The sequence below is a fragment of the Acomys russatus genome, chromosome 30 (assembly GCF_903995435.1).
Source record: "Acomys russatus chromosome 30, mAcoRus1.1, whole genome shotgun sequence".
Taxonomy (NCBI): domain Eukaryota; kingdom Metazoa; phylum Chordata; class Mammalia; order Rodentia; family Muridae; genus Acomys; species Acomys russatus.
In genome coordinates this window covers 25,504,631-25,530,414 of record NC_067166.1, presented here as the reverse complement: position 1 = coordinate 25,530,414, position 25,784 = coordinate 25,504,631, and the positions used below count along the sequence as shown (strand labels likewise).

Genomic DNA, 25,784 nt, shown 5'->3' with positions numbered 1-25,784 from the left:
CACACTTCCTCTGCTTGCACCCCTCAGCCCCCCTCACCCTCTTCCCTGCAGTAGAGCACTCCTCTGTTGAGTCTGTTTTTATCTCCCTGTGAATCCTACCCTGAATGGTCTGCGACCCTCTCTCTTTAAACGCCTTCTTCTTCTCCTCAAATAATAATGAGGTTAAGTCAGACCCAAGGCTCCCACCCTACAGAGCATTTCCTCAGTACTTTACAGAACACAACAAATAAATATGTCATTTTTTTTAAAAGGTGTGGTGTTTTTTTTTCTAGAATGTAAGCTCCTCAAGAGCAGGGGGAATGTTTTCTGTGTTAGAATTTACACTGTAAATGCTCAATAAATATTGATGATGGGAGGCAAAAGAAAATCTTCCCGTTGTAACAGAAAACACAGATTCAAAAGAGTTAAAGCTATAAAGTCAAGTTGGTTCACACAGCACAAGCCTCAGGCTGATCCAGTGGCTCCATGTTGGGAAAGGATACATTTTTTTCTCTACCTCAGTCACTGCAATGGCAAAGCAGGGTCCCATCAGCTGTCTAGGATGCTTGACTGCCAGCTCCATTCAGCATATCCAGTAGAACAAAGATAGTTTTTGTCCTGGTATTTGAAGCAATAATTTGAATGTGGGTCCTAATTCAAAATTCTCAGGTTATTTGTTTAATCCTTGAGCCACTGACCACATTCATAAGGCCATCTCTGGCACTGTGGTAGGACCAGCCAGTTCTGGTCTATATAGAGAAAACAATATATTATAAATCTCAGGAAAAAAAGGACAGGATCGATGTTGGTAGACTATAGTAACAAATACCATTTGTCATTGTGGTTAACACCTGAGAAAAATGACTCAAGGGAAGAAGGGTTTATTTGCCATGTAGGTTCAGGGACTTTACTCTGTGGTCAGGTTTTTGGCCCAAGATAAGACAGATAGTCATGCAGGCAATGTGTGCACTCTGCTCACCTCATGACAGCCAGGGAGCAGAGGGTGACAGAAAGGCACCAGGGAGAAGACAGCCTCCAACAGCTTTATTTCTTCCAACTAGCACTTAGGAGGTAGAGGCAAGCAGATCTCTGAGCTCACAGTCAGCTTGGTCCACAGAGTAGTTCCAGGGCAGCCAGGGATACCCAGAGGGAAACAAAACCAAACAAAGCAAAACATACGCAATGCAGGAAGCTCATAAAATCATAAGACTTACGATATCTGTTTCTAAGGTTATGTGAGGAAATATGTGATTTCCTGGGGAGCAGGGAGAAGAGCTTGGTGGTGCCACCCTTAAGTTGTACAGGATTTCCAGTGATAGCGGAAAAGTTGTCACATATGTTGTGTGTCATGGATGTTGGAGTGGGTTTTCTAATGATGTAGGTACTTACTCATGCAAGGAACTTGTCACTCATGCTGGGATAACTAACCCTGATACCAAGATAAATTTGGATGTTATTGGTTTTTTTTGGGGGGGGGAGGCTCTATTTCTTTTTTACTCAGCTATTTATTTTTTCTCTTTTATTAAAGGCAGATTATTTTCTCATACAATATATCCTGGTTATAGCTTTTCCTCCTTCTGCCCTTCCTAGTTCCTTCTCACCTCCCTTTTTGGTTTACTTTTAGTGTCCTATCTGAGGCAAATAAAAATTCGTTCACATCTTCCCAGAAAAAGTCACCCAACAAACATAAAATTAATGGATGTGTATTTTGAGGCTCTTTGATTCTGAAGAGTAAATGGGAGCTGTAATGTGGACATTAAAGGGAACTGTTTTATTGACAAGACACTCATAGGAATGCAGGAATATTTGTCGCTGTGACAGAACACCTGAAACCGTTTGTTTGTTTGTTTTCTCAAAGAGCTCTTATGTTTAGCTTAATAAGCTGTTTAGAGTTAATATGTGTATATTGGACAAGATGAAAGTTGATGGTTTGTTGATGGTGCAACTATACAGTGGTTGAAGCAATCATTGCTGAAAAGATTTTCCCCTCCTTGGCAGCGCCTTGTTGAACACCTTGTTTCAAGATTTCCCATTCTTTCCGTGGCTAATTTTTCTGTCTGGACTGAAGGAAACCACAGCCTGGTCATGGGTGTCATGCAGTGTGTCCTGAATTAGGGTAGAGCCACTCAACTTTGCTCTTAGTTTTCTGGCTCTGCCAGCTATGCTTGGTCTTTCCATTTCCATATGAACATTAGACCCACCCTGATGACCCCCAAATATGCTGTGTAATCCAGACTGAACTCAGACTTGTGGGGGGGGGGTCTACTGCCTCTTCTCTCTAGAGTGATGTATACAGTTCCTTACTTTATTTAAAAACGAAAAAACCAAAACACTGATGTGATTTTTATTTAATTCCACAAAATCTCTAAATTAAGTTGAAAAATTGACAATTTTGAGTTTTCTGATTAATGAACATGGGATACAGCTCCATTTACTTAACACCTTGCACTTCTCAATGGATGAGCCTTGTATAATTTTGACAATGTTCACCTGCACAGGAATATTGCTAGTCCTAGTTCCACTTATTTCGGGCTGCTCCACAGTGAAAGTAAGTAGTATTAATTTTACTTCTAATGATCTCTTCCAATGTAATTGATTAAGTGTGTTGACTTCATATCTTTCAGATTTGCTGAGTTACTCCTTTTAGCAGCTCTTCTGTAGATGCTCACGTTCTCATGAGTGGAGACAGCTTTACTTCCTTCTTTCAAGGCAAGATGATGTCTTGCATCTTCCTCTTGTGGTGTTGAGCTGCGTGGACCTCCAGTGCAAGTGGAAGGCAGCTGGGGAGAGCAGATCCTTCCCTGGTCTTCATCTTGTGAACCTTGACCATGAAGTTTGATCTCCACCACTGACTTTTTGAACTGGGAAGCTTCCTTCTGGTTTTGTCTGGCTGGTTTTGTTGTTGTTGCTGCTGTTGTCTGCCCACCCCCCCACCCCCCCGCCACTGACTACCCAAGCCTTGGACGGAAGGACTCATTAAAGGGGTTGAGCAAAGTAGTCATGAGTTCTCCACAGTTTGTCCAGCCAAGTTGGCTTTGTTGCACCCTTGTCTTCCTCAGTCTACTAGCCAACTATTTCTAGTCTCCCCACCCCCTGCCCCGCCCCATTTGTTCTAGCATGGATAGCTTGGGTAAACCTTGTTACACTAGAAGTTGTCAGTCAGAAGCAGGTCTTGCCTCTATGGCATACTATTCCCTGTGTCCTCGTGAGAAATTACACTAACAGCCCTCAACACTCTCAGGCTCAGTGTCTTTGCCTTGTGATAAATATTTCCAATGTCTTCCTTTGCTGTCTTAGAAGAAAATTCACTTGTAGTAATGCTGTATCTACCTGAAAGTGTTACAGACTGACTTGTGCCCCCTCACACCCTCCGAAATGTATGTGTTAAAGTCCTAACTGCTACTACCTCAGAATGTTTCTGGAGATGGACCCTTAACGAGGCCATTCAGCTAAAGTGATGCCACTTAAATGAACTTTAAGCCAATGAAATAGGTCTATTTATTTAAAATTGGAAATGTAGATGCTGTAGATCAGTCATGGTAGAAGATCACCTATAAGCTGGGCCTCCCAGCCTGGCATAGATCTAGCCTCGAAGCTAGCAGAGGAAGCAACTCCACCAACTCCTTGACCTTTTATGATCATAACAAAATAATCATTTGTTCAGAATACTGAATGTATTGTACTTTATTATAGCCAATCTAGCACACAAGTACATTCATTTTATATATAACTATTTTATTGTAATATCAAGACGAAATAAATGTCATTTACAGTAAAATACACATTTTGTATGAAAATGTCCAAGTACAGCTATACCAAAAGTATTTGGTCTAGTGCTCTGTGTGCAACAGCTGTAACCATGGTTGAGTGACAGAGTGACTACAGCCTGGAATGTAGGCAGCACTGGCAAACACAGAACCTTGAACAGTATTACTTCTGGCATATGGTTTTCCTGAAAGAGTGAACAGCTCTTGGCAAAGTCCCAAACCAAACAAAGAACCATCTTCCCTGAATTTACAATGTAGTTGCATTCCGGGAAAATTCAAAGCTGCATTGTGTTTGTTTGTAAGCCAGGGCTTTGGGGTCGAGGCACAGATCCTTGTAAATGGGCTTTTCACCTGAATGATGCCTTATGGAACATTTGGTGGTCACAGCCAGCGCTCATCATCCTGCAGCTCTGCACAGTGTGAAGCCATCTTGCGTTTCTGGCCCACTTCACTAAGTTTAGTAGGATACCTTGTTGTCATAACACCTCAAGCATCTGATTTCCAAAGTCCTCCTTAATGGGGGAATGCCCTTCTTACTGAGAATCACCGAGACTCCAGGAGAAAAAGAATGTTGCCTATGACTTTTGGGTCTTTGGCCAGCCATATTGCACTGCCTGTCAGAACTTCTGCCAGGGGAGCCTCAGGGCTGGGACCACAAAGCAGGCAATGTCAAACCAATAGCTGGTTGTTCTGTTGGTGTTTTTAGTGATACCTGCGGCTGAGCGTAAAGCACTGCATTGTGTTAGACAAACACTTCACCATTGACTTCTACCCCAGGCCCTTTAAAAAATACATTGTTGGCCGAGTGTGGTGCAACACACCTTTAATCTCAGCACTCAGGAAGCAGAGGCAGGTGAATCTCTGTGAATTCCAGGCCAGTCTGGTCTACAAAATGAGTCCAGGACAGCCAAAACTACCAAGAGACACCTTTTCTTGAAAAAATCAAAATAAAGGAAGAAAAAGAAAAAGACAGTATTTATTCATTCAGTGTGTGTGTGTGTGTGTGTGTGTGTGTGTGTGTGTGTTTCTGAATGACATGGTGTGCCAGGGTGCATTTCTGGAGGTCATAGGACAACTTTGTAGAACCAGTTTTTTTCTTCCCACTTTTTCAAGGGTTCTGGGCATTGAATTTAGGTAACTGGGTTCATACAGCAAGTGCTTTTACCCTCTGAGCCATCTTCCAACCCTTCTCCCACCTTAAAAAAAAAGTAACTTTTTATTTTGAGACAGAGTCTTGATAAATTGTTGAGACAAGTCATGAGCTTTCAGTCTTTCTACCTTGGCCACAGAGTGGCTGGGATTACAGACTTGGAACATAAGGTAGTATTTCCTTTAAAAATTTTTCTTAGTTACATATCATTATCATTATTGTTATTGTTAGATACTTTTATGTTGCAGTGACCATGACCAAGGTCATGAAAGAAAGCATTTAATTGGCATTATAGTTTTGAGTCTTAGAGGCCACAGTGGCAGAGCAAAGGAATGGTTACAGGGGCAGCTGAGGACTCACATCTCAGGCTAGCCTTGAAATTGTGACACTTAGTGCTGGGAGTACAGGCTTATGCCACTATGTCCAGCTGGCATTTTCTAAGATGGCTTGAAGGCATGGTCTTGGCACTTCCACTGAATTCTATGTGTTAAAGGGCTCTTGCTTTGGCTTGAACTTTGGCTAGTTTCTGCTGGGTGGAGTCTGGCTGCTGTGTTTTGTATTTTGTCTGTCTCTGAGGGACATGAGGGCTAAGATGCTCCTGTGATGCTTGTGTTAACCACCCCCCCCAAAATCTCTTGATCAAATCTACTGCTCTTTCATCTGCTTCTGTACTGAATGACTGAACGTTCGTTGCCAGAAAGAGAGTCTGCCAGAAAGCTGTGTCATCTAAGGTTGAGCTCTGGCAGTCTACTCTCTCCTCCTTCCATCCTGCCTGCCTCCAACATTCCTCACAGTGTTCATTGTCCAACTTTCCCAGGCTTACCAACCCACATGTCAGTCTGTGCAGTCTGACTTTCCCTCTTATAAGGGAGTGTGCCCAGTGATGAAGGAGCATTATTTCATTATTTCAGCTCCCCCTGCTCTGGCTTTCCTTTGAAAATAATCCTATGAGATGCAGAAACTTTCTGATGAATCAACAGTCACCACTCACCAGTAGCACGTCCTTGGAGTTCTTATTAATTGATTTTGCTGTGTAAACATGACAGAGTGTATTTACACAAACTAAGATTGCTATAATGTCACTAGGCAGTAAAATTGCACGGGACTCCCCCCATCTCTGATATATGTGGTCCGTCATTGATTGACACGTTGTGGTATGGTGCCTGTGTGTAGTAGGAACCAACTTGAGGGCTGTGGGAGCAGCTCGGTTGGGAGAGTGTTTGCCTAGCACTCAGGAAGCTCTGTGTTCAATCCCCAGCTTTAGATCCCTGGGTCACAGCAGTGCATGGCTGTAATCCCAACACCGGGGAGGTGAAGACAGGAATATCAGGAGGTCAAGATTACCCTTGACTACATAGCAAGTTCAAAGGCCACTGAAACCAGTCTCAAAAGTAAAATAACTTGAAGGCACATTTACCAGAATGGGGCATGTGCTGTTGAGTTACAGGGGTCTCTTGGGACTTGGGAATAGGAAGGGATTGACATGGTGCAGGAAAAACAAACAAAAATCATGAAACCATCCACACTTTGTCAAACCCTTGTCTGTAACTTGCTCTGGCCTCGTTTTACTCTTTAATGTTCATTACTTTTTTTTTTTTTTTTTTTGGTGCCTTCCTGTACACATGATGGAATTGCAGTTCTATGGAAGAGACCAACCCCAGCCATTACTAACTCAGGTCCAAGTCTCTGGCCGAATCTGTGACATGCTATAGGAACCAGATTTAATTCCCTTCTTTTGAGAACAAAACAAACAAAATTACAACACAGTGGGTTCTGGCCATAGCTATGGCATACTGCAGGATGGTGGGGTCTGAAAGGGGAAACAGGTGAAGGAAGCCCCCCTCCACCCCAACCCACCCACCTGGGGAAAGCATAGCTACAGTGTAGGCAGGGAGAATTCTGGTGGAGCTCAATGGGTTCTGAATTGACATTGTGAAGCTGAGAATCCAGGGAAGCCATGGGTGGTTTCAGAACATGGCTCCAGTGAGGAGAAAATTGGGGTGACAGGAAAGAGCCTGTAGTCTAACTTTGAAGGTCACAAAAGTCTTCAGCTTAGTACTGATCTGTATATATCTGGGCGGAAGCTATCTGAGGCTGGGGGTGAGGGGGGCGGGAATCCCTGAAAGAAGTGGAGGGGGAAATCCTCAGGGTTCCTACAGATCTGGAGATATTGGGGGCGGGGGAGGTTGCCACCAGTAGTAAGCTTTGCAAACTCAGAAGGTACTGGTCTCAGTAGGGAAAAGTTTAGTCCTCAAGCCCATGCTGGTCCAGCCTAACAAAGCTTTAAAACAGCCTAGGAAGAATCAAGCCATCTCCAAATAACTGCACCCCAGAGCAGAGATCAGGAGTATTTATAAGAATACAAAAATATCCAGCCCACACGTTCATCACGTCTATCTTCCAATCAAGCCCCCGGCCAAACCAAAGGTGCTGGGAATTCTGCAAGCACTAGTCTCGTGCTAAGGCTATTGTTATTTTTGTCCTTATCCCCCACCCCCCACCCCCTGTATTGTTTGCTTTGCTACAACAAGCATGCATCACTACTGTTCATTTTGTTTTGTTTTGTTTTTCCAGAAGATTGAACAAATCACTTAGGAAAAATGAGAAGCGTATGGCTTCTGCACTTCGGAAGTGACTGAAAGTCCTCCCCTTTCTGCCTCGCCCTCTAGAAGGCTCTCACTTTCTTTTCTGCCATCTCTTGCCTTTCCTCCCTTTTCCATGTAGTTTAGGTGCATTTCGGGGGGGGGTGCCGCTGTATGTTTCAAAAAGCACCTACACTTAGTTTTACTTGACAGAATGTTGTTACTTGACTTTGAACTGCTCTCACTAAAGCTAGTTGAAGGCCTTTTTACTCAGCTTGCTCCCCAGCTTAGATTCAAGCCTAAAGCCGCTGAGAGCCATGCTCTGTTTGCCATGTCACTGGGCAAACAAAGATGACACTTTGCCTACACCTGTATAAACTGCACCCATGTCCACCTCTCCTGTTCCCTCTGAAGAGACTCTTCTGATGTGGAGTGGAAAACCTATAGTAACAGGTTATGGATGACGTGAAAGAAAGTGGAAGAGAGTCCGCGGAGAGCAAGGAAAACAGTCGGAGGGAGAGGGATAAGAGGCAGAGGGCCGGGCCACACAGAGAAAGGGACCACTCAGAGAAGAGACCCAGCAGCAAGAACAGAGCTCTCCAGTACCGCGTGGACAGCCAGAGGGAGCGGAGCCGAGGGGGGCGCGGAGGCTGAGAGCCCAACACCCGGACCCCAGATTGCAGGAGGCGCCCAGAGTCACCAGTGCTTAGGAGGAGCGCAGTTTGAGCGCACGTCGCAGGCGCCTAGGAGGTCCTGCGCACGGCCACCCGCGATGAGCGAGAGCAGCCGCCTGTGTTCGGGCTACTACAGCCTCAACCACAGCTTCGTGGAGCCTTTCCAGTGCCCGCGGCGCGGAGAAGGGGCCGCGTTGCTCTACTGCTGTGGCTTCGCAGACCTCAAGTACTGCTGCAGCGAGCCGGGCAGCTACTTCCCCTACAAGCACAGCTACATGTGGAGCCTCAGGTGGGCAGGGCAGGATAAGCATGGCAAGGCTGGGCAGGGTGGGATGGGGCAGGGCAGGGCGCGACTGGACTAGGCAGGGCAAGGCAACCTCCTCCTGGATCTAGGAAAATGACCAGTGGAAGACACAAAACAGGAATCAGGGAAGTCTCCCAGTACCCGCTGTGATCAGCTCCTTGTGCCAAGGCACCAGGTTTCTGAATGGTAACTCTGCAGCAGACCCTGGAGACCAGTGGGCACCCTGTGCATCTCAGCCTTCCCCAGGGATCACTGCTTGCACCATGAGCTGGAGGCTCTAATGACAGACTGGAGGTTTAAATTCTTTTTTAGGTGTTTGGTACATTTGAATGGAAAGGAGAGGCTTCTTTGGAACTCAGGGTAAGGTATTAAGGACCAGAGGAGCAGTCAGTGTCACTGAGCAACTAGAATCTTTAAAGTGTGTGTGTGTGTCTCTGTGTGTGTGTGTGTGTGTATGTGTGTGTGTGTGTGTGTGTGTGTGTGTGTATAAGCGTGTGCGCGTGTGTGTTGGCTTGCGCAGGTGCATGCATACAACTGGGCTTTACAACTTGCTCTTCTTGGAGGTTTGGACACTGGCACTGCCCAACCAGACTGAAGGGTCAAGCATGGTAGGAAAGGTTGAGTTGCTCTGATTACACACACGCAATGTGGCCTCTCTAGACACCCTTCCCCTACACCAGAACCGTTTGACCATTGCTAGAAGTCAGGAGGCTTTACTTTCAAAGACAAGGCTTTCTTGCTTCTTTTTCCTACAATGTCCCTCCGTTTCCGCCCCCCCCCCCAACTCCCCGCAGCCACCTTAATTCTGTTAGTTTTTATGCAGGTATTTTCATGATAAAAAATGCTCCTGCTCAAAGACTGCAAACTTTGAAACTTTAAACTTGATTCTTTTTTTCTCTAGAGAACGAGTGGAATACTAAGATTATAGGAAAGAATTTCCACTCCCTCATGATAATCCAGAGTTTGGTACACATGTCAGATCAACAGCAAACTTATTTCCTGAGGCAATAAAACCAGTGTTATTCTTCTGTATTGCAAACTTCAATAAAGTCTCCAAAAGGCAAAGCTTCCTTCCAGGAACTCAACTGCCCAAGTTGTGCTCCAGTAAGACAAACATGGCAGAAACGATGCCAATTCATCCTCCATAGATTATCTGGGCAGGGGGAGGGGGAGTGATGTACCGCCCTGTTATTTGAGCTTTCCCAGACAAGCTCAGGAATCCCTCTGTGGGTGTTTGGCAGAGTTAGCAATGGCAGACGCACCTCTAACAGAGACTGGCAATGCTTAAGTCAGACTCAACTGGAAATTGCCCAAGATCTTGATAACTCTAAATAGTCCCACAGTGACAAGCAGAAGAGACTATACAACCTTCCCAAGGTTTGTGAGAGCACAAAGGAGGGAGCAACCTGCTGGGGACAAATGGACAGTTAGCTCAGCATCAGGGAAATAGAAAAGTGACTTTAACTAAGGGCATCGGTTGGCAACATCGAACCAGGGGTTCCTGGGAATTACTGAGCTCTGACAGCACCACGGGGAGGTAATTTTATCAGAGCTCCATTTCTCTCCTATTCTTTGCTCTTCGATCCTAATTTAAAATACTCCAACTGCGAAAAAAATAATCACAGAAGTCACTAGCTTTGGAGCGGAGATTCCACAGCTGCTGAAGGAAGGCAGCCATAGCTACCGTGAGAGAGGGAGTGTGCTAAGTAGGAGAAAGGTTGCCTGGTTGGTTTTTGTTGTTGTTGTTGCTGTTGTTGTTTTTGTTTTTCGAGACAAGGTTTCTCTGTATAGTCTTGGCTGTCTTGGACTCACTTTGTAGACCAGGCCAGCTTGGACTCGAACTCACAGAGATCCGCCTGCCTCTGCCTCCCTAGTGCTGGGATTCGCCACCACGCCCAGCTGGGTTGCCTGGTTGTCATGGCAGCATCAGACACTTTGTAACAGTTAGGAAAGCAACTGTGGTGGGATGGTAGGAGGAAGCATGGTGCTCCCTTTCCAGTGCCTCTGTTCCCTTCTCTCTCCTCCTCTTCTTTTTTTTTTTTTTTTAATTAATTCATTCTTGTTACATCTCAATGGTTATCCCATCCCTTGTATCCTCCCATTCTTCCCTCCCTCCCATTTTCCCATTATTCCCCTCCCCTATGACTGTTCCTGAGGGGGATTACCTCCCCCTGTATATGCTCATAGGGTATCAAGTCTCTTCTTGGTAACCTGCTGTCCTTCCTCTGAGTGCCACCAGGTCTCCCTCTCCAGGGGACATGGTCAAATGTGAGGCACCAGAGTACGTGAGAAAGTCATATCCCACTCTCCACTCAACTGTGGAGAATGTTCTGACCATTGGCTAGATCTGAGTAGGGGTTTAAAGTTTACCGCCTGTATTGTCCTTGGCTGGTGCCTTAGTTTGAGCGGGACCCCTGGGCCCAAATCTGCCTATCATAATGTTCTACTTGTAGGTTTCTAGGACCCTCTGGATCCTTCTACTTTGCCATTCTCCCATGCTTCTCTCATCTAGAGTCCCAATAGGATGTCCTCCTCTCCTTCCCAGTTTCCTGTAAGTGAAGGCTTTCATGGGACACGCCCCTTGGGCTAGTATGCAGATATAAGCCCCTAAATTCAAAGGGGCTTCAGTAACCTTTTCCAGGACTTAACTCACGAGGCTTATTTGACAGGACCATTCATGGATGGATGCTGAATAAGCACGTGTCCAAAAAGACCATTTTGGGAGGTCCCTGTACCTCTCTCTGCAGCCACAAAGCAATGCTTCTGTAATGTGGAGCCATGCATTGAAACAGAGCTAACACGCTTTGGGGGGTTTCCTCCAAACAATGTAGTCTTTCAAAACCCTGGGCATCGAACATTCATGCTGCGTATGTTCGGTTTCACTAGATTGACACATTTCAGTTTACTAAATCACTTCTTACTTCAAAAGTTATTTTCAACAACTGGGTCTCTCATTTCAGGAATCTGTCCACATACCTCACCTATCTGCTTTCTGCACAAAATAATACTAAATGAATGACATTCTTATGTGTCTGTGTTTAGGAAACTGAACCTAACCCTCCCTGACACAGTCTGCAGAACACAAGGGGAAAGGATTATTTTCTTTTGCTTTTGTTTTTCCTAATCCTATTAAAGAAACAGGCAACCAGTATGGCAACCTCCAAGTCCAAATACATAACTCTGGTCCCTGGCGTAACACTTTCTAGTCTTCACTATATTGCAGAGCTGGTTGGGACAGGGTCCATGCTAAAAAAAAAAAAAAAATCAAGCACAAGAATTTGGAACTTTGACTCCATCTTGTCAGTAGCTCGGAAGACAATCTCTTGAGTGCAAGGGTGTTTTATCTCACCAAATCAAGGAAAGGTGCAGTAAACAACCTGTCACCTTCAATACTGTCCTTCCTCTCAAAGCAGTGATGCTCCGAGCATCCCTGATCAAATTCCCCCCTTTCCTTCCTTTTGGTAAAAGTCAAGATTGCCAGGAGCCTAATCCCTGCAAGAAAGCAGAAGCCTGAAGACGAGCCGGGAAGATAATGAAGACTGAGATCATTATTTTTCAGTGATGGGCACTCCAAATTGCTACAGGCAGATCAATCATAAGTTAATTAGTATTTACTTTCACCCGTTGAATATTTTCTACAAACTAGACACATGTAAATACTTAAAGTGTTCACAGCCCGCTGAAGCCTGCTCTTGAATAGCCTAACACCTAATTAGGGCTGTTTGCACATGACTCAAGAGACACATGTCTGCGTTGAGTTTGGTATAATGCTGCTTTTTCAAATTCCCTCTCTTATTTAACAGTACTAAGTGCACCGGTTTTGAAAACTGCTACTTCAGTGTCTAACCATATGTGTAACCACGTAAATGAATTGCTACGAATGTGATGCGGAGAAAATGACAACTAGGTGTTTGTTTGACTTTTGGAGAAAGGGCCATGGGTTTCTTTCCCAGTGCTACAGACCGTTGGTCTTATGCCCTTCTAGACAGAAAAATCTCACTCCTGAATGTGAATTTCTTATGCATTCTGTAAACAGTTTTCTTTTAATTAAATTCCGTTCTCCTTTGCAATGGTTGTGGCTTTGTATATTAATAAATGGTATCTTTGATATATATATATATATATATATATGTATGTATGTTTACAAAGAAAAATTTTATATCTCTATAAATTTTTCCTGACTTACAGAAGCAAGTATCTCCCTGTTTATCTTTTATTTGTGAAGCTGAGCTTTCAAAGGTGTGGTATTAATTTGGTTAACTTGATTTACTGGGCTGAGATATTTACGAAGTTCCTAAAAGAATCGTGTGACCATTGACTTGTCTCAGAGATGTCACACTAATATTAACATACATGTTTTAAGGATCCTTCAATGCAGTAGACAAAATATGACAAGAATTCAAGGTGACGATTTCGATCATTTACGTTTATGGTGAAACAGAATTTAGTTATGTGAATGAGAGCAAGAATGAGCACTGGGGTCTTCAGTCCAGCCTGAGCGCACAGCGGTTTGGATGACGTGACCTGTTTCTGTTTTCTCAGTATTGGTGCTCTGATTGGATTGGGAATCGCTGCCCTTGTTCTGCTTGCCTTCGTCATCAGCGTCTGTGTCCTTTGCTATTTATTTCTGTACACAAAACCTCAAAGGTTAGACAACGGCCTTAAACTTCAGCACCTAGAGGCGTCTTCTGCTCTAGAAGGTAACCTGAATCTATTCTTTGTAATCAATTACTCGTACCACTTCGAAAAGAGTAACCCGTAGCTGGGTGACGGAGAACACTGTTAGAAATGAATGTTCTTTTAAAGACTCAGTTTATGACGATGCATCCTTGCAAGAGCTGATGTTGATTTGGCCTTAAGTGACGAGAGTTTGGGGAAACTGTGTTCAAGGAAAATCGTCAGACTGTGAATGTCCTCGTGAAAAGCAAGCCAGTGGACCAGTACATCCAGTTTGGTGTATTTAATTATCCTCTACTTGTCAATACTTACTCCTCTTGAAAATCTTACATTTTGTTTTTCTTGTGGAGCCAAGGAAGTCAAATACATAAGACAGCAAAAATGCCCGATAGGGCTCTCTTGGTGCTGTGTTCTAGACTGGTCAGTCAGTGATCGGAGTGGCACCTGGTGTGAGGAATCAAGGGAGAGTCAAAGAGTATTCAGAGGTTCACAAAACCCCTGAAAAACAAATGGATTATTCTCTGTTGTCCGATAGCCCACAAACTAATTAACTCCATTGGGATATGTATATGAGCACAGTGCACCTGTAAAGTAGAAAGACATTTTTTTAAAATATAATTTATTTTTATTTATGTGCATTGGTGTTTTGCCTGCATGTATGTCTGAGGGTGTCAGATCTTGGAGTCACAGACAGTTGTGAGCTGTCATGTGGGTGCTGGGAATTGAACCCGGGTCCTCTGGAAGAGCAGTCAGCGCTCTCAACCTCTGAGCCACCTCTCTAGGCCCCATAGAAAGACATTTTATGCACCATTTATAGACTCTGTGCCTCCTTATCATCTCATTTATAAGGTAGTATATAGATGTCAATTGTAATCGTTATAAAACTATGGAAATTTTTGTGAAAACTGATTTCTATTTGGGTATTAGGAAACACTAATCACAAATTTTGACATGTTTGTATTCAAAACATCTATATTAAAGATTATGTAAGTAACAATATATAAGTTTAGGGTCTATGCTGCCATATTTAGAATGGCACACAGGTGTTTGTTGCCTCCCATTTGAAAATAAAAGGGAAATATATATATTTTTAATTTGGAAGGAATTCTCTGCTCACTGGCTGTATTTTAGCTGAATGATGGAATCTGTCATGCTTATGAAGTACCTGCCCTGTGACCTCATCAAATACGTCACCAACACCATGTGCCTGCTTCCTTTAGGGAGAACTTCACCTGACCCCCCTGACCCCCCTGCCCTGCCCCCAGCATCTTCTTGTCACAGCACAGTGAGAGAGTGGGAGAGGTCCCTCTGGAGTTCTATTCCCAAAGCCCTGGTAACTAGGGGTCAAATGGAGAGGCTCAGAGCTGAATTGAATCCACGTGACTTTGACCTAGTTTCTCCAGGATCACAGCCGTGCCATTGATTGGCAGTTACCACAGAATCCGGCTGCAGCACTAATTATTGTCTCATTTGCTTAGATGATTCTGGTTCTGGGTTGTTTTCTGTGCCCAAGAATCACTTCGGGATCTTGTTAAAAAAAATATAGCATCTCAACCCCCCAGCTTTTCAAATAAGCACCTCTTCTTCTTGCTCTCCCTCTCTCCCTCTGCTCTTGTCTACTTTTCCACAGAGCAGCCACACAGAGACTGCTAAAATCCAAGTCACCCTTCAAACTCAAATATCTCCCTAACCCTCTCGGTGGGCACAACACCTCTGCACTGTGACCTTTGGTACTCTGTACTTGTGACCTTTGGTGGTTGGCTCTCTCGAGGTCTTTCTTTTTCTAATCTCCTTTGCCGAGCCACATTGGGCCCTTTGCCATTCCCTGAGATTCTCAGTCAGGACTGTGGGCACCTGCTGCCACCATTTCCTCAGACAGCTGTGTGACTTAATTTTTCTCTCTTTTTTTTAACTCTTTCCTGAGAAGGCCTCTTCCCGGGAGTCCCTCCTTCCCTGCATAGTCTCCTTCTGCTCTTCCTAGTCAATTCCCCTCCCTCCCCCCAAGCACTTACCACTAACATCCTCTACAGTTGACTTAACTAGACTCTATCTACTCATCTATTTCTTATCTATAAATTTTCTACACTCTGACTAGAAACTAGGTTGTAGCAAAGCAAGCTTTTGTGCAGTGTTTGTTCACTGTGATGTCCCCGATGCTTACAATATTCAAACATTTCTTGAATGACTTGACTTGACTAGGTCCTGTATCTTTACTGATCTAAGGAATGTGTTTTGTGAAACACTGACCAAGTAGAGTCATTGCTGCAGTCAGAAAACATGCACTGAGTGTCTTTTATATAATGCACTATGAAAAATAAAAGTGGTTACCTTTTCCAGTTTAGTTCAAGGACTGTTGCAAAATTCTGTTTCATCTTAGCTCTGTGAACCCAGAAGCAGAATTATTGGTATGTCAATTCAGATTTAGCATGTTTTCTTTTGCTATTTAGTGGATAAAGCCTGTTAATGCAATTCTTATACAGTTAGATGAGACTGCTTTCTTGCAATAAAACATCCTTACTTTGTCCTTCACAAGAGTATTTGTACCAAGGTAGAAAATTAATTTAGTAGACCTTTCCTGAGTCTGGCTATTAGAAAATAGCATACAAAATGGAGGGTAACCAGTGACTTCCCCTTGCTTTCAAAGGAGGTGACTTTAGTTCTATGAAGGTTTTTTGTTTGTTTGTTTGCTTGCTTGCTTGTTTTTTAAAAAATCATTGTGCAGAGCACAAAACAAAATAGGTAACCCATATGCCGTTGGAATAGAAAAATGGGTATCTCTGTAACCCTTTGAAATGATAATTAAACATTGTACACTTTATTAAATATGTATGTTCCATCCCAGTGTTTCAAACACCTAGCAAGAGATGCCATTATTCAAGTTATGGGAAGACAAACTAAGAGTATTATTGCATTTAAAGAAAATATTAAAAGTTGGAAACATAGGAAATGTTTGCATAATTAATTAGGCATATAAATAGTACATCTGAGGAAAGCTGATTTCATCCATTAGAAACTTTTTGGCTGGGCATGGTGGCACATGCCTTTAATCTCAGCACTCAGGGAGGCAGAGGCAGGTTGATCGCTGTGAGTTTGAGGCCAACTTGGTCTACAAAGGGAGTCCAGGACAGCCAAGGCTACACAGAGAAACAAAACAAAACAAAAAACAAAAACAAAAGAAAGAAAGAAAGAAAGAAAGAAAAAAAAAGGAAACTTTTTGTTTCAACATTATCTCTTCTTAAAAATGCATCTCACAAGCCAAGTATGGTGACACATGCCTGTAATCCCAGCACTCAGGGAGGCAGAGGCAAGCAGATAGCTGTGAGTTTGATGTCAGCCTGGTTTACAAAGCCAGTCCAGGACAGCCAAAGCTACATATAGAAACCCTGTCTCGAAAAACAAAACAAAAAATGCACCTCACATTATTTTAATTTCTTAAAATTATCGCTTTTATTTTTCTGAGATTATAATAAAATTGCATAATTTTTCTCTTCCGTTTCCTCCCTCAAATCCCTTCTACATCCTCTTCCTTGTTCCCTTTCAAATGCATGTCCTTTTTCCGTTAATTGTTGCTACACACACACACACACACACACACACACACACACACACACACCTAAAATTGTTAAGTACTACCTGCTTTTTCTGTGTAATGTTACATGTACGCACGTTTTCAAGGCTGACCATTTAGCCTTAGAAAACCAATTGATATGCTTTTCCCTGGGGAAGACTATTTAGATTAATTTTCGTAATGGAGACTGTTTTCATTACAGGCAATTTGAACGGCCTAAAATGAAGTGTGTTCTTGCACATATTACAATGGACATAGAATCCTGAATCTGTTCTTTTCCTATAAATGACAACAGCGTACATGTAAAATAGGCCAATCATAGATTACACTGCCAGGATTTTTTCTTTAGCCTATTTTTGTTTCATTATATTTCACTTCTAAACGTACACAGTTTAAGGCTTTACTGTCTTTGAACTGAACTTGAAAAGGCAGGCAGGTGTCTTCTGGCCATGGCAGCGGACGTTAACGGCATAACCTTTGCTTCCCACGCTGTACAGAGCACCTCTCGCTGAGCAATTGGTGGGCTTTTAAATTGTCCTGTAACTGTTCTCTCCTTTTTAAACTTTTGTGTTTTGGGTTATGCACATTTCAAATACTGTGACCTGTATTGCTTTGCCTCGGACACGAAGTTCCCAAGCAAAAGATGGCTGTGTGCAGACAGTCCTAGAGGCGAGGGCTCATTCAAGGCTGTCAGAAGAATAGTCATGGCAGATAGAGAGGCCACGCCATAGATCTCCACTTCTCGAGTGTTTCCATAGTGAAGTTCTTACAGGCATATCAGACCTGAGGCCAAGCCCCCCCCCCCCCCCCCCCCCCGGCATTCTTAGGGTTAGAGTGGGAACGGTCTACCTTCAGCCTCGTGAGCTTCAGGGCTTAACTGTTTCGTATTTTGCTTTTAAATTTTATGGGGATTTTTCAACTGACCACATAGTGTAGTGCTTGCTCTATTCTAATATCGACATCTGTGACCCACATTTAAGTCAACTTGCTACTTCAGGAAGATAAAGCCATGCACCCTGAGGCTTTGAGTGGGCCCTGTGGAGGTGACGGGAAATGATCAGTGACAGGGACTCTGAGAAGTGGTGTTTCTGATAAAAATGAGAAAGGCAGTGTTAGGACAACTGCTAGGAAGAGATAATACAATTGAATAGAAGTAATAAACACCCTCAAGCTGGTATTTGGAAGTTGCCTTGGAAAGATAGAAATGAAAAGGGGGCTAGGTAAATTAGCAGTAAGACACAGTTACACAGGAAAAACAAATAGACAGACAAAACCCCACAAAACAACAACAAAAACGGAAACCCTGCATATAGAATACAGAGAGTGAATTGGGGGGAAAAAATCACATAATTGTTTACCGTGCCTGTGAGCAGAATAACTTGAATGAAATGCTCCTGTGTTTCTTAGAAGATTCTCTTCTTTCCTCAGAAAGGAAACTTTGTTTCTTCTGAGTTCATTGTAGGAACATTGGAACTACTGAGAAACAAACAAATGCTCTCAGCGCAGAGGTGAATATCCTTAAGGGAGAATTTCCTATGTATCTGCATAGCACGTGTCTCCCTCTCCCTCTCCTTCCTTACCCCTCCTTAAAAAAACAAAACAAAACAAAACAAAAACAAAAAACAAAAAACAAAACAAAACAAAAAAAACCTAATGGTTGCATTTTTCTTTCTTTCTTTTTTTTTTTTTAAAGATTTATTTATTTTATTTATTGCATATGAGTGCTTTATCTGCAGAAGAGGGTATCAGATTGCGTTATAGGTGGTTGTGAGGCAACATGTGGTTGCTGGGAATTGAACTCAGGACCTCTGGAAGAGCAAGTGGCGCTCTTAACCACTGAGCTATCTCTCCAGCCCCTGGTTGCATTTTTCTTTGCCAATAAACGAGTGCTCTGTCATTTAACCCATTTAGTACTTCACAAAGTGTCGTGTCTTTTGCTGGTGATATAAGCTCGCTCGTAGAGAGGAGCTCCAAGGATTTCCCTCTGCAGATTTACTGTTATTATTTTGCTTCATTCTTCCTATTATTGGCAATGTCTGCATATTTTCTGAGCTATATGACTTTTGAACTATCACATCTACAGCGATCCTAAGCACAAAGATACTTGCAGCAACCGCAACACTGATGCGGCGACATCCACTCGGGTGTTTTATATTAATAAAGATTTTCCAATCTCAATAGCTAATTTTTCTTATCTTGGATCTGGCCCAGGATTACATTTTATGGATTTATTTCTTGTTTCCTTAATCCTTCAATCCTCAGCCTGCCTTTCTGTCTTTCTTTCGGTTTTGTGCCCTTAGCAGTTTTAAAGAGAAAAATCCAGATATTTTTGTACAGTGTCCCTCCGTTTCTGTTTGTCTGTTTTCTCAGGACTGGAGAGAGAACTTTTTTTCTTTTTTTTTTTTAAAGGAACACACAGAAGTTATAGTCTCCAAGTGCCCCAGGCAGCACACAATCTGAATTGTCCTGATTATTCGTGATATTAATTTGATTGCAGTGAAGTATTTGAAACTATGAAAATATTTGGTTCCTCTACATTTTTACTCAATCACTATTTTCTTGTTGTTGTTGTTGCTACTGTTGTTTTGTTTTGAGACAGTTTCTCTGTATAATAGTCCTGGCTGTCCTGGACTTCCTTTGTAAACCAGGTTGCCTCTGCCTCCTGAGGGCTGGGATTAAAGGCGTGTGCCACCACACCTGGCTCTCAATCACTGAATTTTTTGACAACTGTGATCACAAAAAAATTGTGGTATTTGTAAATGACAATTTTCTACTCGCTTACAGCTTTAAATTTCACTATTTCACTGGTCTCGTTTCATTATCTTAGTCCTTTGTGCCACTGAAACGAAATAGTTTAGACTGTATAGTTTATAAAGAAAAAACATTACTCTTTACAATCCCCGAGGCTGGAAGTCTACTGTCAGATGGAGGCAGTGAACTCAGCACTGGGTGAGAGCTGCTCTCTGCTTCTGAGTTGGTGAGTGCCATGTGCCATGATGCTGAGTCTTTTCATGAAACAAGGAGAGAGTGGGCACAAAGAAGTCAGCTGGCTCCGCCCAGCCCTTCTGAAGGATGGCTAGCTCCACCCAGAAGCGCAGAACTCTCATGGTCTAATCACCTCCCGAGTTCATCAACTCTTCATGACTCGCTGGTTTGGTTTCATATACCTTTTGGAGGAACACATGCATTCTAACCTTAGGATTGCCTATTCATTTTAATAGTAGTATGGACTCATGGATTTTAAGATATTTTTATTATTGCTGTTCATTCTGACCCATGAACGATCTTATGTTTGGTCAGTGGACACTTTTTAATTTACTTGTGTGTGTGTATGCACATATGCATGCAGTATATGCACATTACATGCAGAAGCCACACATAGGCATCTAGTGTCCCTACTATATTAGGTTGTGACTTGCTTCCTTAGAAGATGCTGGAGCTAGGCTGCTGGGCAGCAAGCCCAACTGATTCTCCAACTCCGCCCTCTATCATGCTGGGATTACAGGTACACACAGGACCTTGGCTTTTTATGTGGATGCTGGGATCCAAACTTCACCCTCGTGACTGCACAGAAAGCCCTCCTAACCCCTGAACCATCTCTCCTGCCATTGAGGAAACCCTTTTAAACTGTATTCTATGCCCGTTTGAAATTTGGGAGCACTTTGTTCTTGTTGTTGTTTTCCAGGACCTTTGGTACTTTCCCTGTGCAACCTGGGAACCTACCATTTCTTTAAGATGCCTGGTTTATTTCCGTTGGTAACAGTTTTTAAAACTCAAGCCCAGGGCAGTGGTGCCTGCCTGTAGTTCTAGCATTTGGGGAGGCAGAGGCAAGTGGATCTTTGTGTGTTCAAGGCCAGCCTAGTCTACCAACCAAGTCCAGGACAGCCAAGGTAACACAGAGAAACCCTGTCTCAAAACAACAACAACAACAACAAAAATAAAAAACCCTAAATAAATAAATAGTACCAAGCGTGGATATAGCATATTTAGTTAACTTACTGACTTTTATTTCCACCATTCTCTTACAGATACGTTGAACATCTAAGTATTTTCTTAGCATAAACCTTTAGCAGCAGAATTCCTAATCCGAGTGTTCACACATATCAAAAGCTGTGGGTAGAGTTTCCACCTTTCTTCCAGAAAATTACTACTTCACATTTACTTGCTTTTCCACAATCTCTGTGGCCTTGGGGGATTGTTATTTAAAGATATCTATTACAGTAATTTCATAAAAGTAGTATTTTTCAGGTTTATCTAATCAGAAATTTTTATGTTTGTCTTTTCTTTTGTGGCACATTGCTTCTTTTTAAACCATTTTTTTTCCTATGAGAGTATTCATTCTTTCATAGACATTGCAAGTTTTCTTCTACTGTACTTACATACATATGTGTATTTAAAACTTAAATAACTTTGCAGAAGTGAAGTAGGAAATCTGTCTCTTTTATTTTCCAAATGAGTCAGTTCTCCAGCTATCTATTAGTCAACCTATCTTTCTATTGTCAACCTAAATGGTCACTTGTCAAAAATGGTTATATGTGCTGAGGTCTGTTTTTAGACTGCGTTCTGTTAAATTTGTCATTCCGATTAGTCTTAGGCTTTGATAGACTTCAAAATTACTGCTGCTACACTACTTTAACATCAAGAACCCATCTCCTTCCTTCCATTAAGCTTCTTTTAAAAACATCTTGGCTTTTTGTATGTAATGCTTAAGTTCCCAAATGAACTTTTGAATCACACTCTAAAGTTTTGAAACAGTCAAGTGATATTTGGAGGTTTTTTTTTTTTATAGGAAGTTTATAGATAGATAGGTTTGGGAGCCACTTGCCTAAAAATTTACATTATACTCATAAAAAAAAAAATGCTGAAAAGTCACTAAATTGGACTGTTGACTCTACTTAGTAATATTTTATTTCACAAATGCTTTTAAAGAATTCATTGTGATATTAGTAGAAAATGGAATAATTTGGACTTACCGTCATAAATAGCCACTCATGGAGTCTCTTGGAAAGAGACTCAGTTGACATACTTCCTCGATCAGGTTGGCTTGCAGATATGTCTGTGAGAAACTGACTTGGTTAATGATTGATGTGTGAGGGCCCAGTCCACTGTGGGTAGCACCACCCCTAGGCAGTGACCCTGGCTTGTGTAAGACAGTTGAGCATGAGCTAGGCAGTGAGGCAGCAAACAGCCCTCCTCCATGCATTCTGCCTTGAGTCCCTACACTGAGTCCCCTCGATGGTGGAACCATAATCTGCAAGTACGGACCAAATAAATGCTCTTATTCCCAAGTTGCTTTTGGTCAGGGCACAGCAACAGAAGGCGAAGCAGAACAGCCGGGAAAGGCACTTCCTGCTGAACCTGAGCTGGATCCCAGAATCCAACAGTGGAAGGAGAAAGAACTCCCACACGTTTTCCCTCTGATTTCCACATGCATCCCTGTGACACACACACACACGCACGCACGCACGCGCGCACACGCACACACGCGCACGCATGCACAAATGTAAATTTTAAAAACTGTTTAAGCCTCTCATGGATCCTAAAAAGGATCTTTCCATTTAAAACAGCAATCAGAGAATTCCTAAGACTGTTTTAGTTAGAATGTAGAAAACCAAGTTACTCAAAAGTCAGTACCACACAGCATATGAGTGCTATGCTATATGCACTTTTTTAGACTACAGGGTCAAGGAGCCAAAGTCCATGCTGGAAACCAGAAGCAAAACAGAAGTCAGCCTTTCATTGTGAGATATTCGCAAATATTTACTTAAAAATTTAGAAAATATTAACCAGTTGTGGTGGTACACATCTGTAATCCCAGTATTTTGGAAACTGAGGCAGGAGGATCCTGAGTTCCCACAGCCTGGGCCATGGTGATGCTAATAAGAAATAAAATAAAAACAAACACCATGGCAAAACAACAGAATGAGCCAGGCAGTGGTGGTGCACTGGCAGGACCTTTGAGTTCAAGGCCAGTCTTGTCTACAGGGTGAGTTCCAGGCCAGCCAGGGCTACACAAAAACCTTGTCTCGAAAAACGAAACAAAACAAACAAAAACAAGCAAAAAAAAAAAAAAAAAAAAAAAAAAAAAAAAAAAAAAAGAAGAAGAAGAAGAAGAAAGAAAAAGAAAAAAAGAAAAAAAGAAAAAAAAGAAAATGAAAATGGAAAACAGCAACAAACTGACTTGGGGTGTGGATTTGATTGTTTCCCAAAGCTATCCAGGTGAAAGCTGCTTTGGGCTCCAGGGAGGCAGCACTGAGGCTAGGTTTAGCAGGATGGATAATGGCAGGAAACTTCCATCACACGCCAGGTAGGTGGCCAGGAGACGAAGACCTGCAGGGGTCCCCAGTATTCTTTTCCAGTTTTGAAATAGCCGGCAAGACCCAAGTCCACAAGTACATGAGAAGTTGGTCCCCGAGGATCAGCTCTGAAGTAAAGACAAGTTTAACTGTTGTCAGCCGAGTATGGTGGCATAGCTGCGCTAAGAGCAGGTGGAGTGATTTCTTTTGATGAACAGGATTTAGATTTTGCCAAAGGCCAAAGCTTTAAGAGCCAGCCTGTGATGTACAGGATTGAAGGAAGGCCAAGATTTACATATAATGGGCAGACTGAAATGAGATAAGGATGGAAACTTGAAAGCTCGGTACAGGGAACGGAAGGGAAGAGCTGTGACGGAGGGTCTTGGCAATTTGTACTCAACTCAAGAGAGTAGGGATTAAATAAGAAAAACCTCTCCGTGCGTAACAAATCCTCGGTGGTTCAACGGCAGTACAGATTTCTTACTTAAATTCAAGTCCGTGTTGTATCTTTGCACCAGAAGGCTTTATCCCTCCTTGGCTGGATAAGAGTTTAGCTTCTGTGAAAGGGAAACCAGGAAAAGCAGGTTGCTGAGGTGGGCCCTTCTCTTATAACGGTCTCCAAGAGATTTAGGGGACTCAGTCGTCCCTGGGCTCTCTATCTGCCGTTTCCCCCTATCTCCAATGACTTTAAACCGCTGACAGGAAATCCACTGAACGTGCTTTTTGACTTCTACCCGAGTAAATTCTGGTGTTATCGGGTGTTCACAACCAATCTTTTCTTATTCGAATAGGAAATTGCTTTGTTAGGGGTAGCCGCTTTGGTTTTAGAAGCCAACCTAGGAAATTGTTTCAATAAGCTAACATATTTAGAAGGATCTGGAAGCCAAGTAAATATCGACTCAGGGCTGGGAAATAAGGGCTTTGATAAATGCGGAAGGATAGAGGAACAATTTTAAACACTGGAATGAATTTTGATACACTGTACTACTCAGAGACCCAGTAGGCAGTTTCGAGATTTCTGCTAGCTTTTGCCACGGATATACATAATGAAAACCAAAGCTGCCAGGACAGAGACAACTCAGAGCATCCAAATGAGTGGGTTAGAAAATAACACCCCCAGACCCCCTTTTTCCTATTAAAAAACAAAACAAAATGAAAACCATGAAGTAGGGAGAAGGTCTTGACAACCTAATTCAAATATTATAAATTTAAGAATGTGAGCATCACGTAGGAAACATGTAGGAGTCAAAAGACCAACATTAGGTTAGTTTTTGGAACTCTCCCCCGAAATTAAAACCTTTATTTTTAAAATAAATACTTCTATAAGATACAAAGACAGTTACAAGCCACAGAAGGACAGTCCACTTCTTCCTTTGTTAGCTCAAGTGCTGGTGAGTGAGGGCCACTCCCCCTGCCTGGCTTATTATGGATTTATATGCAGTGTGTGAATTGGACTGTGCAATAAATGTGCTCTTTTTAAACAAACAAAAACAAAACCTCACAACCAATGTGCTTATGGTGTCAAAGTCTTTAGATTCTTGAAATTCTCATAACTAGCTTTAAGGCCGTTTATTCTGTTTGTATGTAGGCTAGGGACAGTCACACTTTTATTAAGTGAACCTAAAATTGTTACCTCCTTCCGAAATGTGTGCTTCCTCACAGGGTGTGGAGAGGAAACATGGAAATGGCTTTCTCATTCCTGTAGATGGAACAGCTCCTTTCACTTCCCGAATGAAGGGCTCAAATCATCCTGAACAGCCTTGGTTCTCACTCATCAATATCGTGTCTTCAGAACTTCCTATTTCCAATACTATTCTAACAACTCAAGCACAGACTTTGAAAAGACAAATTTGACGTCACGAGTTTGACTGATTATTAATTCAGTTTTGTGTATTTGCAGGCAACTTAAACAGAAAAACCAAAGGCCTCATTTCAAGTGCAGCGTCCCATTCAACAAATGAGACATTCTATGAAGCAGACGATGCAACTCAAGAAAAAATAATGGACACAACCCAAATCAACATTGCCTATTAGCCAAAAATCTCTGTTTTGAAGGCTTACTGGACAGAGAGAGCATTACAAATAAAGAATGAATAAAAAAGGGAAAAGAACAAAGAATGCATTTTATTTGTGTTTTGTTGTTGTTGTCTTGTTTTGTTTTAAGACAAAGTCTATCTACATAGCCTTGGCCATCCTGGGACTCACTATGTAGACCAGGCTGGCCAGCTCACAGAAACCCTCCTGCCTCTGTTTCTCAAGTGTTGGGACTGGGATTGAAGGCATGTGTCACCACACCAGGCAACAATGTGTTTTTTCTTCTTCTTTTAAAAAATTTATTATAATTTATTCAGATTACATCCTAATTGTTATTCCTTTGCTTGTATCTTCCCATTCCCACCCTCTTCCTCTTCTGCCCTGTTCCCCTCCTCTAGCCCTCTGACAGAGGGCAACCTCCTCCTCCGCCACATGACCACAGCATATCAGGTCTCATCCGGATAGCCCGGATCCCCTTCCTCTGTGTGCCCACTGGGCCTCCCCACCAAGGGGAAGTGATCAAACCAGGGTACCAGAGTTCATGTCAGAGCAAGAATGCATTTTAAGTCAGCGTCCAACATCATTTCCCCAAAGTTTGCTACTCACAAAGCAAGACCAGCAGCAGTTTTAATTAATTCATTAATTAAACACTCACTAAAGTTCTGATAAATGGGGCTGGAGAGAGAGAAAGAGCTCAGCAGTTAAGAGCACTGTCTGCCCTTCCAGAGGTCCTAAGTTCAATTCCCAGCAACC

The 25,784-nt window shown here is 42.6% G+C and overlaps 1 protein-coding gene across 1 annotated transcript; it reads left to right on the top strand.

Moving 5' to 3' along the window:
- The first annotated feature begins 8,250 nt into the window (after positions 1 to 8,250).
- Shisal2b (shisa like 2B) lies at positions 8,251 to 25,186 on the top strand. The gene is made up of 3 exons (XM_051172521.1): positions 8,251 to 8,441; positions 12,999 to 13,156; positions 24,898 to 25,186. Exons 1-3 carry the CDS (start codon positions 8,251 to 8,253, stop codon positions 25,029 to 25,031), a joined length of 483 nt encoding a protein of 160 aa, XP_051028478.1. The 3' UTR covers positions 25,032 to 25,186.
- The last annotated feature ends 598 nt before the right edge of the window (positions 25,187 to 25,784 follow it).

What these genes read in the sequence shown, in the direction of transcription:
- Shisal2b (XM_051172521.1), top strand. Translation starts at nt 8,251, where the DNA reads ATGAGCGAGAGCAGCCGCCTGTGTTCGGGCTACTACAGCCTCAACCAC. An exon ending in AGCTACATGTGGAGCCTCAG is followed by an intron (nt 8,442 to 12,998) that starts GTGGGCAGGGCA and finishes CTGTTTTCTCAG; the next exon opens with TATTGGTGCTCTGATTGGAT. An exon ending in GGCGTCTTCTGCTCTAGAAG is followed by an intron (nt 13,157 to 24,897) that starts GTAACCTGAATC and finishes GTGTATTTGCAG; the next exon opens with GCAACTTAAACAGAAAAACC.